The 16731-nt window shown below is 37.4% G+C and overlaps 1 protein-coding gene across 1 annotated transcript in view; it reads left to right on the top strand.

Annotated features, from left to right (window-relative positions):
* Positions 1 to 2371: 2371 nt before the first annotated feature.
* LOC145941091 (uncharacterized) overlaps positions 2372 to 16731 on the top strand; it is a 47262-nt gene continuing 32902 nt past the window's right edge. Inside the window, exon 1 of the mRNA XM_083046910.1 lies at positions 2372 to 3983. Within this exon, the coding sequence (XP_082903036.1) occupies positions 3560 to 3983 (424 nt within the window). The 5' untranslated portion in view covers positions 2372 to 3559. The remainder of the gene's footprint in view (positions 3984 to 16731) is intronic.

Below are 16731 nucleotides of genomic sequence, written 5' to 3' on the forward strand. Positions count from 1 at the left end.
TTAATTTAAAATACAATGGACAGGAGAAGGGGAAAAGAATTTATTAATCGACGTATATATTTTTATATTCGGTTTTATTTTTATGCGTTAAATATTTTGTGACGGCGAAATTATAATATATGGAATTTTCCTTCTCCTTCCTCTTTCTCTCGACGCTCGTTTTTGCGACTATTGTGCCATTTTGTTGTCATTAGGCGAGACTCGATGATGAGGCAGCGACGAGAATCGTTTTGTGTGTTTTCGTCTTAAGTTGAGTACCTATATACTGAGCAAACGAGCAGCAAGTGCGAATTTTCGGACTTCTCGTTGAGATTATTTATACTGCATGATTTACTTTGATGTACCGCTTTAGTAAATTGATCCGAACACAAAACTGACGAAGATTCCGTTCGCAATCATTACAGCATATACATGTTTCAAATTTTAATAACAAATGTTCGCATTTGCTGTTCGTTAAGTATTCTCTCATGTATATCTGCTTTTCATCATGAATTTAAATTTAATGAAAAAAGAATATCTTTGGCATTTGATAAAGACGAGTTTCAATAAAATAGTTTTGGTAGAAGGCTTATCATTTAATTGATTCAACTTGTGCAGAATTGAGATTATTTGAGATTAATTTAGACGCGATAGCAGGTGCACGCGATGACATAACATCGCTCAACAATTTGTATCTCTATTTCTCGTTATATTTAAAATAGACCGTCAGACTTCGATTCAGCGTGATCAGCATAAAATACATACAAGTGGTTCTTTCAAACGATCATGTGAATGCAAACGACACGCGTTTGCACTTCTCTACATGTTACAGGATTGGCAGAGCAAATGCGTTAATGGCATTTTGAAAGAGAGTCGTTAAAAAAGTAATAGACGACACATTTAATGATGAAGTTACTTAGAATTCTCTTCGTGTTAGAAGACACGTTCGTAAAGAATAGTTTTATTTACTCTCTCTCTATTTCTAAAAAAAAAAGATTGCTTCCGCCAGCAAACGTATCTATCGCTTGCCTGTTCGATTTATTAATTTCTTTAACGGACGATTCTCTTTGACAGCTCTCTCCCACCCTCTTTTATATTCGGTAATTACGGCTTACGATCAATAATATACACGGTGATTTCAGTGTTGCCATTGTACAAGCTCCGTTAATATTTGACTTTGGCCATATGATTATAACTATCCATAAAAAAAGATGCACGTCGGCCGATAATTATTCAGCTGTTAGAGAGAGAGAGAGAGAGACATTCGTGCGAATGTGTCACGTGGAGAGCAGCTGTCGATGATATAAACATGTGTATTGCATTATTATTATCTGTTGACTTCGTGAAATTCATTTTATTCTTTCATTACACAGACACTGCGTCGACCTGTATCAATTTGTCATCATGTTGCGGCGACACATATGTACGATAACGAAAACAGAGGAAGGGAGGTGTTGATTAAGCAGTTTAATTAGGTTAGTCGTATCTACTTCTGATAAAACTATCGGATTCTCGTAAGTCTGGGGCATAACCCGTAGGGTCACATTAAGATATGATTTAACTGGGCAATCTTTATTCGCTTAGAAATGTGAAAGCAACAGAAGAATGATGTCATCTTTATTTTAATTAGTAAAATCACGAAAATGCGTTGCGAAGACCAGTTAAACGCCGATTAAATTACGATGGATTTTATAATGAAAATGTTGTATAATTCAGAATATTATTTGGGCGAGATATAAACATTACATACGTAATAACAAAATAATTTTATTAGAAACATGAGGAAAGATACATATGTCCAATATGTCTGTGAATAACAATTATTTTATTACTTTATTTTTAAACATTTTTATACATTTAACATGTATTTTGTTTTTGTTTTTCAACAAATTTATTCTAAGAAATTATTTACATAATTATTTTTTCGGATATAGCTCTATATAATTTTTAAATGAATTTTTTTTTAATGCATCCGATTAAAAAATTTGTTTTCTAATTGTATTCATAGATGTATTAAAAGTATAATTTGTATCTCTCACTGTTTTTAATATATGTACATCAATATTAAAAAGAGAGCACATGTTTCCCGTGGTGTCTCTATTATCTTTTTTTGACTTTAAATTAGAAAGAAAACATTCTGATTAAAACTTTCTTTCTCTGTTTTGTAAGTTGCGTGCAATGCTTGATCGAAAGGAGGATAGAGGAAGGAAGAGAGAAATGTCTAATACTTATTACGTTTATAATTATATTCGGAAAGTAAATTCTCCTCTTGAACACCAAATGCGTTCCGAGATTAAAAAAAAAAAAAAAATGTCTTAATAACATTTTTTGTCATCAATATTCTCGAGTACCGCTGAAAAAAAAAAATATGAGAGAAACAATCTAGGTTTAATCGTGTATCTCTCGTAAGTCTCGCATAATTAATTTCGAGAGCGAGCACAATGCGTGTATCTCGTTTGCAAAATCGATTACTCGCGCGTTTGCATTACAACGCGCCGTGAAAACAGCGTTGCAATTTTAATCACGCGAAAAGGCGATGCCGATCGATAGGTATGTATATAGTTAATCCACAACCGAATAGATTATCTTCGAAGTATGTACCGCCATCTGCTATATGTATATATGTGTGTGTGCGGGATGAGAGCGCATCTTTGTCGCGAGATTAGGGACGCGAGTGAAGGAGTTCGCGCGGAATAGAGACGCATTTATCGAGGTAACGTGCTCCGAAAACTATCGTTGACAAACAGTCTCGGTGATCCCGATAAGAAATCGCGCGTCTCGCGTCACGGCAAATTCACGGCAATTTGCGCCGCAGAAGTATCCATCCGCGATATCGCGATGCGTGCTTCGTTCCAAAGAGAGAGAGGGAGAGAGAGAAAAGATGCGCCCGCAGCATGGCGAGACTCTCAGGCGCCTGCGTGGCCAGGTGACGTCATTGGCGAACCGGGCAGCTCGCAGTCTACCAGACACACAGTCTCGCCTCGGCGCTCGAGGAGATTAAACGTGTTTCTTTATCGCGCTTCACACACGAATCTGCCGTCGCGGAAGCTGACGCCCGCGCGATCTCGACGATGAGATCGATCTTTATCTGAGATTCTTGTTGACAAAAAGAATTTGAATTTAAGAAGTGCGAACGAGTAGAGGTTAAACCGCCGGTCGTTCACCCGGTGATATTATGTACGCAACTCCCGTGAGATATTCTTACGAAAGACTATGGGACAGATGAGCCGTTGAGGAGAAAAAACGGTGTCGAGTCGGGAAGAAGAAAGTCTCTCCCTCTATCTGGGAAATCATTTTTCTCGTCCGAGTGTCGGGTACGGGAAAGTAGAAGCAGTGAAAACCGAGACACCGTCGACATATCGCGAACGCGATTGGCCGTTAGAAGAACAGAGTGATATAAACACGTGCGGCTAACTTCCGACGATTCGAATTTTATCGTGCGTTTCGCGGAGATGCGCGAGTGAGATAGACAAGCCCTTCGCGTTTTCTCCAACCCGGGGGACGTATCGAATGTGACCGGTGACATCGTCGCGATTTGATTTGGCATTACTATGAGCTCTGCTGCGATTATTATGAGAGGATGAGCTGCTCGGTGAAGATCTCTTGCGGCAAGAGCTGGAACGGCTCGCAGCGGAGGATCAGCTCCCTGGCGGAGGAGACGACGTGTCCCTCGAATGCCGCCACCAGCTGCGCTGTCGGCCTCCAGCCGACGAGCTCGACGTCGAGCTCGACGACCACGACCAACACGACCACCACCGTAACCGTAGCCTTCAACAATCCCGTCATCACCACCACCAGCACCAGCACCATCGCCACCGCCGCCACCGCCACCACCAACATCAACGTCACCGTGGTCGGTGGTAATCAGAGGGTCGTTCCACCACGCCTCGTCAAGTCGATCGCCGCGAAGAAAGGGGAGGACACCGCGAAGCTGCTCAAGTACATCGACGACAACGTCATCGGCAAGAACGGCACGTTCTTCGGGCCGTTTGGCCGCAGGAAAGGTCAGTGATCAATATAGTATGTAGTTGGACTTGGCCACCCCCCTCTTTCGCACCCTTCCCCCCGTGAGGGGGCGTAAGCGCATGGCGGCCGTACAAAGGAGACGAGCCCGTTCGTGCGATTCACCGATCGCTATTATCCATATAGAATGTGAAATTATTGAATATTCATCACCTGTTTATACTCCCTTTCTGTTTCACCGAGTCTCATTGTTCGTGAGAAGTAGAGCTCCGTCTTTCTCACGAATCGTTGAGAAGCTTGGAGATGAGTAATACCCTCATCAAATTATATACACTTGCTCAAGGTCGCAGATAATCTCATGGGGATATTTTTTTCAATACGACGACACGCGGTGTCGTGTTTAGAATTATCGGGAAATTATGTCACCTTATACACGCATTTAAATTTAGATTATTTACCATATATAATAACACATTCATATTCTACATTATAAAATTAAAACATGATTATATAAAATATAAATAACAATTTGCTAATAATTTTCTTTCATATTTTGAGAAACAATTATTGAATACTTCTATTAATTGTCCTGGCAAATTCGAAAAAAATCTGGAATTATGTTTATTCAACATATATTTTTTTCAATTAAGATGACGCGATCTATGAGATCGCTATGATTATTTGTCAAAAATTAGAATAAAAAATATTATTGCGTAAAATATAGCGCTGTTATAATGTTTATTTATAAAATTATTCAATATTGTTTTGTAGTAAGCATTATCGATGGATAAGAGGCTCGTGTGCGAGTCACCTGTAGCATAATACCTATGCATGAAACGTTAACAAAATTCAATCGCAAATTCGAAGCTGATGTAATTCCCCGATAATATCGCACGCGAGTCTACAGCTGTAGGTGTGAAATCGACAATGACGAAGAATTTGCTCGTCGAGTTATCGTGGCGTAAGCTTTCGCACGCACGATTGGGATACCCTCCAAGTGCTGTTGGCGTATACCTTCCGTAATTCGATACTACCTTCGAAGTAGCAGCGCGGGGAAACCCTTGCGACGCCGTGTTTCGAAGTATCTTCAATTAAGAGCATAAAGCCGTATATTTTTAGGCTCTCGATCTATCGCTCGCAAAAATCTTCTTGTTGACTTGCGCGCAATCGAATCGATATCGGAGCTATCGACCAGCGATCAGCGATCGATCACGTGTCCTACGCGAAACTTTTCCCACGTCAAAGTCGCTCATTATTCGCTTCCTGTTTTCTTCTTTTTAGTACGCGCATATGTATAAATCGATTGTTTTTTAGTATACGCATATATAAATCAAGCGCGAAGAGGGCTGTGTTTTTAATTAATCGAAATTAACTCTGACTGCAACGATCCAAATATTTTGTAACTAGAACACACGAGTTTTATGTGGACCCGCCCTTCCTTTTTGCTAAAAATAGCAAATTTGTTTACAAGATACAAACAGAGAGTAAAAATATTAAAAGCTTTTAGATATATTAAATGTAAACAAGAAAAAAAAAAAAAAGAAAAAGTATTACTAATAATTTCTGATATTTTTCTCCGACTATATATCTTGAGAGAATTTTACTAAACATAAAACACATTTTTATTTAGAATATTAACAATTTTATAAAATGTATATATATGGAATTAATCGAATTTTTTAGACTTACAACGACTAAAGATTAATAAGTTGTATTAAGGAAAAAGCTTCTCAGTTACTTTTATGATCAGTATCTAAAGTAACGGTTGTTTGTTATATATATGGCACTATAAGAAACAAGTTGCGGTGCGTAATGGTCCTGTAATTTGCTCGAGTCGATTTCTTCCAACAAGTCGACTAGACTTGTTCTTATTAAGCGTACCTATATCAACATCGGCGGGAACGCAAATATATACTTTGCTTTTAATTATTCAGCGGTTCCGTGCGACTGACTATTAGGGTGTCATTGTCCGAGAATCACCTGAAAGGCCACGTGCTGCCTTGGAAACTCCACTGGTCGGCGCCGATCAATAAAGCGCGCGTGAAAAGCGTCGCGAAAGACCTTGAACGCGAAAAGAGAAGGGAGGAGGGGTCCTTTATCCGACGTGCATCGGGTGAATCGCCGATGGAAAGTATCGCGACGTGAACGACTATTTGGAGTATACGATTCGCGGCTTATTTGCACCAAGTTGGTTTCTTCTCGAGTGTGCTCATAAATATATCGGGCTGACGTCATACATCGCTCGGCGCGATGGCGACCTTAACTCTCTTTCGCGCCCGCGCTAGATAGCTCCTCTAACGGAGTCGCGTGGCGACTCGTCGAGAAATTTCGCGAGTTAAATTTCTTACGTTACAGCGATTTATTTGCTTAACGAAGTAAAAGTTTCACGATCTTAAAATATCGGATTAATTTTTCTACGAAGCGTGACAGATTGGCAATTTTTGCGAATTTCGACGAATGGTATTTTTTTATTTCCTTTCTTTTTCGTCAAATTAAATATTTCTGAGAAGAGCGTTGCAAGAATATCCGGGTTTGTAATCTCGCATGCATTTAAAATGCAGTTATGAAATTTATGATTTATGCGGAAATATAAATCTGTAAACACACAGCGCGGCGCGGCATTGTAAATGAAACGATGATACTTGGTGACCTCCCACGCGCAGTTCACGACCTCCATCTAGACACGTGCCAGTCGAATAAATTGCTAAAACTACGATGCGCTTTACGCGACTCCATTTAGCGAATAGACAGACAGACGCGTTGCCTGACGCGATCATGCTCGGTAATTCGATTTACTCGAGATGGCGCACAGCATTTCGTTCCAACATCAAAGTCACTTAATCGATTTACTCGTGTAATGATTGAATGCAACGACGTTTTGTACGTCAGCGATAAACATCGTGAAAGAAGCACGTTGGTGCATCCTATACAATAATAATATACGATCTACATGGTAGGGAATAAAGTGTGCTTAAGATTATATTTTTATAATGCTTTTCTCAAAAATATCTAAGGAAAACGAATATATCTCTTCGAAAATATTGAATTTAAAAAGGATGATGCTTTTGTTACAATTTTTTTCTTTCAAACGTTCCGTTTCAAAATCAACACTTTCGAATTTTATTGACTTGTAACATTTGCGGCGAAACACATCTGTATATATGTAAATGGTCATTTTTGCACATTGCAGATCTTTATGTATAGTTTGGTAAAGATGTGTCAACTATAAATATAAAGAGCTAAAACTAAATGAGACGAGAAATAACAAGTGTAAAAATGTGATTATATCGTTCGTCAAGATATACGATAACGCAGTAACGCAAAGCTTTGCACGTTGGAGATAAAGTATTGATAAATATTGTTTTCCTAAATGTATATATGACGAACGTTAGGAGGGAAGGTGGCCTTCACCGAAAAACAGGTTCGCCACGTGTGATTCATGAGCGACGAGACTGGGTGGGAAGTGACGGAAATCTGCATGAAATTTGCAAGTCGTGCCGTCTTTTTTAATAAAATGCAAGCCTAAAATTCACTCCGCTTCGTATGCAAGTCTTAAAGTCGCAGTTAGATAATATTTCTACTGTAATAGTCGTGGAAACAAGACATACCTTTTTCATTTCTTTTTAATTTTTTTTACTGTAACTCGACTTTACTATAATTATATGGTATTAAATAAGAAAAGAATAAATAAATAAAAAATGAAAATTACAAGACAAAAATGTGCGATGCGCATTTTTAATTCTTAATTAATTTTATTAATCGTAACTTTAAAATAGTATTTCGATGCGTAATGTATAACGGAATTGGTTTAGATGCGTTTAAGACATTTTGCCAACAGCGAACGAAATGTCTCGAGTAGTGATTAGGTTGCAGATGTTCGTGATGGATGATCCGTTGTCTTCTGATAGGTTGATCTTGGTCTGACATGTCTCGAGGTCGATGAGAGAGATGCGATCCTGTTAGGCCACTATTTCGCGAGCTATGGTCACGTGATATTCCGAAGAAATCAGGATGACTACGTCATCAACGAAGAATGACTTGTGTATATCTCATCTTTCCTCTCTAGCAGTCTTAACTTTTATAATTCCTAAGCAAAGTCCAGTCAATATTTTATTGAAATTAAAAATTGTAGCGCATCATCAAGTATTTGTTTGACTAGTTAAATGTTTATTAATCTTTTATCGTCGCGCGAGATATATATTATTTCGAAATAGTGATTTATGTGATTTATGACAATCCTCGATGACAAAGCTCTACAAACACGTTATAAGCAATGAATGATTATAATTGACTATATTTTTGCAATCTTATTTCTTCGAATAACACAATTTCACGCCAAGTCAAGCATCCTTATCAGGAGCAAGAGAGTCTGATTACGAGCACAAGAGTTGTTAAATCAGTCAGCGACCGTCTCTCTATTTATCTTCTCGCTCGACAGACGGTGACAGAGTTCGATTCCATTTCTGCGCTTCAATAACGATTGATAAGCATCATAAACGCGATCGAAGTTCGTCAATGCACGCACGCGCTGTTTCTCATCGATCCGTCAATTTCGTCCTGCCATTGCGCGTTTCCGAAATACATGAATGCCGCTCCCGGGTCGCGGCAATAATGGCGCGTTTGACCCAGTTATTTATCTTGCACTAACCTGGTTGACCCAGTTTCTTCCCAGCATAATAATACTGGATTCCGCTTACGAATTGGCGCATTAAAAATATTCTTACTTCGTTAAATTACTTTCCGACCGGTGACGCGGGAATTATAATTGATCGCTAATTCACATCGCGTAAGTCGTGATTTTTCGTGAAACAGCATATCGTAGGGAATGAATTTCTTCGTTTAAACCGAAAAGGACTCGTAATTGGAAACGATTATGAGATGAGATAAAGAAATTTTATATAATAAGCACTTTCAAAGATGAATCGAACGGAACGATTGTGTAGTAAAAATAAAATCTTTTGTACAAATTATTTTCATACATCTTTGATAATTTTCGATAAGATTAATCCTTTTATGATCGATAACGAAATAAAATTTAACTTGAGAATGCTCTCTTTCTCTCTTTCTCGTTTCTCTCTTAAAGTAGATATCTGCAAATTAATAATGATCGTCGCTTGATAATGATCTATATCGGACCGCTATTTCGAAAAATAATTTATTAATAACCATATATATTTATATAGGGTATCTTGAAGTATATCAGTATATTAGTATTTTAAATCATGTTTGATTATTTTTCTTTAATAATATTTTTTTATTGAATGGAGATTTAATGATTTAGTATCTAGCGCGATCTTATCGCACATATAATGATTCTTTTTCTTATGCTTGGCTGATATTTACAGATAAGCTTCTTTTTTCATTATACTTGCAATAATTTATAGTAGAAAAAAGTATTGTCTTGATACGGTGGTATTAACGATCCAAATAAAAAAAAATTACATATATAACAATACATATCTTGTAGCGACAAAAGATAAGGCAAAACAAAAACATATAATATTGAGTTCATAGAAATATTAAACATGTATGCTTATAGGAAGAACTCTCTGATTGATATATTATCGAAATTCAATGATTACATACATGTTAATCATTTAAAATCATCGCAAAGTAGTCTGCCGATAATGTCTTTCAACAATATTCAACAAACACTCAATATCGGATTCACCTAGAGTCATTTCGCACATTGCACAAAAGGATATTAATTTATTATCATATTACTTTTATACAAATGCTACATCAATACAAAAATACGTGATAAATCGATAAATTATTTTTATTTCTGTCCTGACAAAGCAATGAATCAGTTAGAGTTTGCAAACTAATCAAGGGAATGATTAACAGCAATTAAAACAATTTCCCTAAAGAGCGATTTGCCGCCGTTAACCGTCTGAAAGATAATTTTCCTCTTAAGAAAGAGCCACACGTAGCTAGCCGTCACGTAAACACGCGCGTATTCACATATGTATCTATTCGCGATACACAACGTTAGCATTGTACGCCACAACAAAGACGAGTATTCACTGCTTGATGTCACCGCGAGAAACGTGACGTGAAGTTCGTGCCGAGTCTTCTTCGCCCGGCTTTTGATCGGAGAAGTACTCATCAAAGATGACTAATTCGATGTTGAGATTGTGGCGTGAATCGTATATGCACAAATCGCGCTTTGATTTAGTCAGCGGAAAATTTATCGCACTCGAGGAGCGCGAGGAACCTATCGGCGGTACGCTGTGTTTTCGATTAAAGCAATGTGTTGTTTGCAAACAGCCGATTATATCAGATAAACTAGACCGTTCCGATCCATCGTTATTTAGTATATAGCGTCGTTATCGGATTTGAAAGAGATGCGAAGTGCGCACCTTTCTCTCTCTCTCTCTCTCTTCGTTATCGCGAGAATATGCGTTGTATGATTTTTATTATAAATGTATTTTGTATATGCTAGATCGTGAATTCATTTCATGTACGGTTCATATGTTATCGGAGCTGCAATATATTTTTTAGGCATTTCGGCTTTACTGCTCTTGAAGTGATTACGATTTCGCGCAATGATAATGACAAAGTTGAATCATTCTACGGCTTGAAAAGCAAATGAAGAATTCTTGTCATCGTACATATTGATAGTAGATAAAAAGGATAACATGTTTTTTTGATGGCAAAAATTATTAATGGAAAACAAATTATTTTCTTATTAATATTTATTATATAATTAATATATTATATACCTAATAATTACATTAATACGTGGTTGCAGAGTTTTTCTCGTGTCTAACATAAAACATTCCTCTAACAATAAATATCTTTCTGACATCGTTCTGCTATTAATAAACAGCTCTTTCTTCCTTTGAAAGTCTTAGGCCCGATTGCACCAACGTCATTTTGGTTTTAAGCGAGACTTAAATATATGTTTGTCTTTATTTATTTAGAAAAAAAGATAAAGATAGATACATATTTAAGTCTCACTTAAAGCTAAAATGATGTTGGTGCAATCGGGCCTTAGACTTTAATATTAGATTACATGAACACACATTTAACACGTTGTTTACCAGCAACACGCAAAGTCGATGTTTTAATCCAGGAAATTACTTCGCAAGTTCTCAAGCCAAATCATAATTTCCGTGCCGTAAAATACTCTCGATAAAGAAAGAAACGTGAGGTAACAATGATTCTTGTTTGCACTGAATGTCCATCGCGTCGTCTCAGGTTCTGCTACAAACGGATGTCCGATAGCAAATATCTAGAAATAACCGTGACGCCGATATTGAAAGCCATATTATAACCGAGTGAAAAGCTAGATGGTCTTGCACTTTTACTAAAGCAAATATTTGATGCCAGAAATTGCATTGCAAATATAACGTGCGGAATCATAAACTTTTTATCTCTAATTTAATTAACCATAGGCCTTTGACCAGGCGGTCTTGGAGAGGCAGCTTTCATTATGAATAAACTTATACAAAAAATTATTCCAACAATTTAATCTCGATAACATAAAAGACAAAGGTCTTTCAAATGTCTCCTCTAGTTGCACCTTTTTAAAATATTCTCTCTTTTTCCTCGTTGCCCTCGTCGCGCATAAAATGATATGCGAATCGTGACCGCGTCTCAAGGAGTTAAGGGTTATTGGAGCGACGGGTTTGCCGTTCTTTACAGCCATAAACGCGCATTCGAGAAGTCGAAACATACGCGGTCGAGAACGGGATACGTTTTGTCGCGTCTACTCTCGTATGTAGGTGACAGACGCGATTCGCGAAGCGAGGTCCGTTAACGGGACGCTCCGAGAGAGACGTATGTAAGTCGTCGGCCCGATCCCGGAGATCGCGGAGACCCGCGTCCTCGAATGTCCCGTCTTCCTCTTAAGGACGCGGCACCGCGTCTTCGCGGAAACGGGAGATGTTTCCAATTTATATCGGCGACTCTTCGTCGGTGTCCGTGTCGCGCCGAGAAGATACGACCGTCTTTATTTTACTTTCATAGGTGTAATTAAATCGTTAATTTTTCGCGAAGAGACCCTGAATCGAAGGCGAGATCGTATTAAACTACTTGTTCGCGCTCGCTTGCCATTGCCCATTCCGAGATTTTACGAGAGTTGTAAAATGAAGTGAACGCAAATCCGCATTCTTATCTCGTTGCCTTAATCTCCCTATATGATAATACCACTGATGCATTATATGTCTTGTATAATCTTGTTGTTCGTTGTTTTTACGATTCCGCGCCACGTGTTGGTCTTCGAGTAAATGTAATTGACCTTTAAATCAAGCGCTTCTCGCGCGCGGAACGATATTATGTGGAACGATATTAAAAAGTAGATAGGGATTAATTATGATACGCTTATCAAAAGCATGTAAATGATGTTTATATAAAATAGTTGTGTGCTTGTCACTACACACGAGATTGTCAATAGTAATTATTTCGCATTGCTTTGTAATACAAATATCGAATTTATTACACAGTTTTTCTTTCTCGATATACGATATCGTCAACAATACATAGAGCGTTTATCAGTACGCGCATTAGTCAACCTCGTGCGTGTTGAATAATTTGATATATCACGGTGCGGTGGAGTCGTGTGATCGTGTAGAACGCAAAATTGTTGGTGAAACGTTTTTAACCTTTGTACGTTGCTTCGTGCTCGCATACTTGGTTAGACGTGCACGCGATGTGCAACAGCCTATGCATTATAAAGGAACGCGTAATCATCTTAGGCGATTATTCAATGAGATAACAGATATTTGTGCACGAGGTCGATCACACCTTCTCCATGTTTCTAAAATTGTAAATCTCTTATAGCTGTTACAAAACGTGCAATAAATTTGGGAAGATCGTTGAAATGCATAAAAATATATATATATACAGTATATATATGAAATATATTTTGCACACCTTTCTTTACACTTAAAACTAATCGATAATTGTTCTGACCCACAATTAAGACAATGGTTAGTTTAGATATTGGCTTGGACTTTTATCTATAAATTAATTACATAATAGTGAAAAACGATAGCAATTAAATGTAATTTACTGTATAAAACTAAACACTTCGAAAAATCAAATTAATTTGTATCAAACTTTTTCACGAAAATCAAGTATGATTTAAAAAAGTATCAATTAAATAAAGTTTATTTTTGTTTGAAGCAAATGTCACTTAAAATTGCAGTGACAAAAGTAATTAGATATTAAATCGTTCATTATATATAATCTTTTATCTGTTTTTGGAAACAAGCTTACGATTAAATGATTAGCAGTCATTTTTTCATTTCTTTTTAAATTCATTTTTCTCGCGAATGCAAAAAAGGAGTGGCAGCCAAGTTTATAGTGCATTTATGCAAAATTCACTTGTATTTGATAAAAAAAATAAAAAAAATTGCGTGTATATAACATCGAACGTGATAAAAAAATATGAGTTTGATTTTTCTGACTCTGACAATGAGTCAACTTTACAATGATATCATAAAAATATTATTACTATCGCACTGATAATTTGTTTACAGCAATAGAAGAAATATTTCCATATATAAATAAATTCCATATATGACACTACTTTAAATTCTGTTTACATAAAACACAATACATAAATTTCTTTTAATTTATTTCTATAGAATTATTTTTCATCCGAATAAAACGACTAAATGAAATTAACAATAAGAATACAGTTTATTGATTAAACAAAGTATGATAAAGATGAAAAATTAAAAGTTACGAGATTTTTCGTCATATCTTTTTTATATATATATATATATATTTTCTCTTAATAGAAGTTCAAGATTATTTTGTTTGATTCAACTTTATTTCATCCGATAACAAAACGTATCGGTGCGGAAGGTGCCTGGTAACGAGATGCGAAAACCGCGAGGTGTTAATATTATAATTATCGAGAAATCGGGCGGTCGCGCGCAAATTTCCCGCGACCGAAAAAAAAATCCACCGCCGATCTTCCCGTGATGCAAGCGTAGCACGCGCTTGTGCGACGATAAATAGATCGGCGCGATGCATGGAGTTGTACATACAAATATACACACATGATACGCACATATACGCACATGGTTGACGGTAGTCGACGCCGGTCGAAACAGCCGAGCATTCACCCGCGCGTACGTTTTGTGCGCACCGCGTGCTCAGATCGGGACGGATAATTACGCCGCGCTCGATCCGCTCGGTGTTCGTTACGTAACACCCTTTACGCACCACGTAAGCGTTGCAGACGGAAGCGGGCCGCGGCTATCTACATTCCGAGGGGAAGCGACGACCATTGTAACGCGACACGCGCTATCCGCTCATCTGTTTGCATACACCGCTCGACGCCTTGACTCGAAATTCAGGACAATGTAGGGAAAAAATCGTACTTATATAGTTAGAAGAAACTGTTTAAGGATTACTTGACTATATACTTAGCGATATTTCTTTTAAAAATATTACAAAAACAAAGATATATAAGAGAAAAGGAAAGAATGCCCTGAATAAAATTTATGTGAAATTATAATTTATTTAATTTATCTGTTTAAAAGTATTTTGTTGCACGATAGTTTTCAGACTTTGAAAAATGATACGCTTATCATAATTTTTCGTGTCGCTTTAATAACAGACCAACTTTTATGTATGATATATTCTGATTCATACTATCTCGTTCGTATAACGTAATCTATGTATTTTGAGACGCACGATTCTTTTTTTATCCGATGATTCAAGGTTTGTACAAGTCGAAAACATAATCAAAGGAGATTTGCCAATCGTTACTTTGTTGTCAATATGAAATATATCAGAAATATGGCAGAAAATGAGTAGGTAAATTAGAAATATCTCGGTATGCCAATTTTTAATTTTCCACATTCTATCGTGAATGAAAGCACAAAATGATGAATCGTGTCATTATGGAAACGCATTATTAGGTGTGCTTTTATAAATAGACGCCGCAAATGAAAAAGAATATGCTTGTGGCCACTATACATATGTGTGAAAGTCTCAAAATAAAACGTACGTCCGTGACATTCAGTAGATTATTATTTGCTTAGCCTCTCTTTGACAACCTCCTTTTGACGTTTCCGAGATCCAGAAAGTCCACAAATCAATATAGTTGCACAGAGAAGACATACTGCTTTTAATGTTTAAATGCTATTTGCTTAAATAATATTATGCCTTGGTCGACTTTTACATTATGTTTGGCAAGGAACACATGAAATTTCCCTAGCATATTCTTATGTATACATTACAGAATATATTTATAAAAAGATTTTACATATATCAATAATGTGTGATTGATCTATTTTCTTTTCTCGTATTAATAAAATAGATGCATGCGCTTGATCAAGAAAATATACATACAAAATGTATATTATTATTGTTTTTAATTTTTTTATCGAGAGCCACAGATTTATTGTTGTAATGCACTTTTCGCGTCGCTCTGACGCTCTTTGCTAAAGACATCAAACATGCATTAAGAAAATAAATTCGCGATTCATACGGTCAACAAAGGAGTCGGGAAACGCCTCGAATAGATACGGCGGGAATTTCTTTTTTCGATGGCTTTGCCATCGAAAAATTCACGCGCCATTGTACATCCGCGTCATCGCGCGTATCCCAATGGTAACACAATTTTATGAGAACTCTGGGAGGTTGGCCGGGTGTAATAAGGCGACGAAGAGTCTCAAGGTCGCGGTATCGATCCGTCAACCCCCCGCTGTCGCCGCTTATTTCACGACTCTCTCGCGATCTGCTCCGCTGTCGCCAGCATCACGAATTTCCGCGAATGCAGCCGAAGAGCCCGCTAAAGAACGAAATATGAAGAATTATTGATGATAAATTATTATAAGATTATATTGTACATGAAATTAGTTAGTTGTATCTTTGAAAGCTCTCTTTTAGATAAAATCTCAAATTTTTTATTTGCAAAAATATTCAAATATATATTTTTAAACTTATTAAAAATTCATAACTTTTATATGAGCCTTAATTATTTATCAAATTATCTTACATATAATAATCTGAAAGAGAATTTTCACTTTGCTTGCAATATTTGGGAAACACTGGGTGAATGAAAGCCTGGGGCTAGAATAGCAAATCTAAAAAGCAACAATCGCGATTTCTCGTATGTATATTCGCGTTTAAGACAATTAAGAAACGGTCACGCATTCGCGGTTATGCAAGACTTTCTATTTAGATCCCGTTTCGTTTCTCGTGAAAGGCGTACGAGAATCTTGGGCGATATTGCGATGTAATAATATTAAAGATGTGAACTTAATCGTTCTCTCTCTCGCGCGAGAAAGATAAAGCGCCCCAACGCAAAAATAGCCTCTCATTGTATAATTCCGCGGCATGGCACCGTCGTGAATGAATAACGCGAATTGCTATTGTCGGCGCACGATATCGCCGATTGGCTCTACACTTACCGGGCAATTATCGACCGATAATTCCTTCCATCCGACCACAATTATCTATCTTTGTCGATTGTATCTTCCGGTGCAATTACGTCTCTTTGGATCGACATGCTATCGCGATCATCGCCCTCTCGGAAAAATTCCGTATTTCGTGGAAGACGGATCTAGCTCCGGCTTTAATAACCGAAAGGCCCGATAACTGTTTTACGATACGAGATTCTTCTACCTAAATTAGGGTTATAAATTGCCTCGTATCAACCGCTCTAAGACAGCCTATGGCCAACCTTAGAATCCCGGCACTTCGATCCGGTGAAAGCGCTTTGGATCGTCGTCGCGCATGATCAGGCGCGGTCACACGTATCCGTGATTCCTTCTGGTCGATTTCCTTCCGTACGAACGATGAAAATACGACGGAAAACTG

This window comes from Prenolepis imparis, unplaced genomic scaffold (assembly GCF_030444845.1).
Source record: "Prenolepis imparis isolate NDT839.2.m4 unplaced genomic scaffold, iyPreImpa1.0 SCAF_9, whole genome shotgun sequence".
Taxonomy (NCBI): domain Eukaryota; kingdom Metazoa; phylum Arthropoda; class Insecta; order Hymenoptera; family Formicidae; genus Prenolepis; species Prenolepis imparis.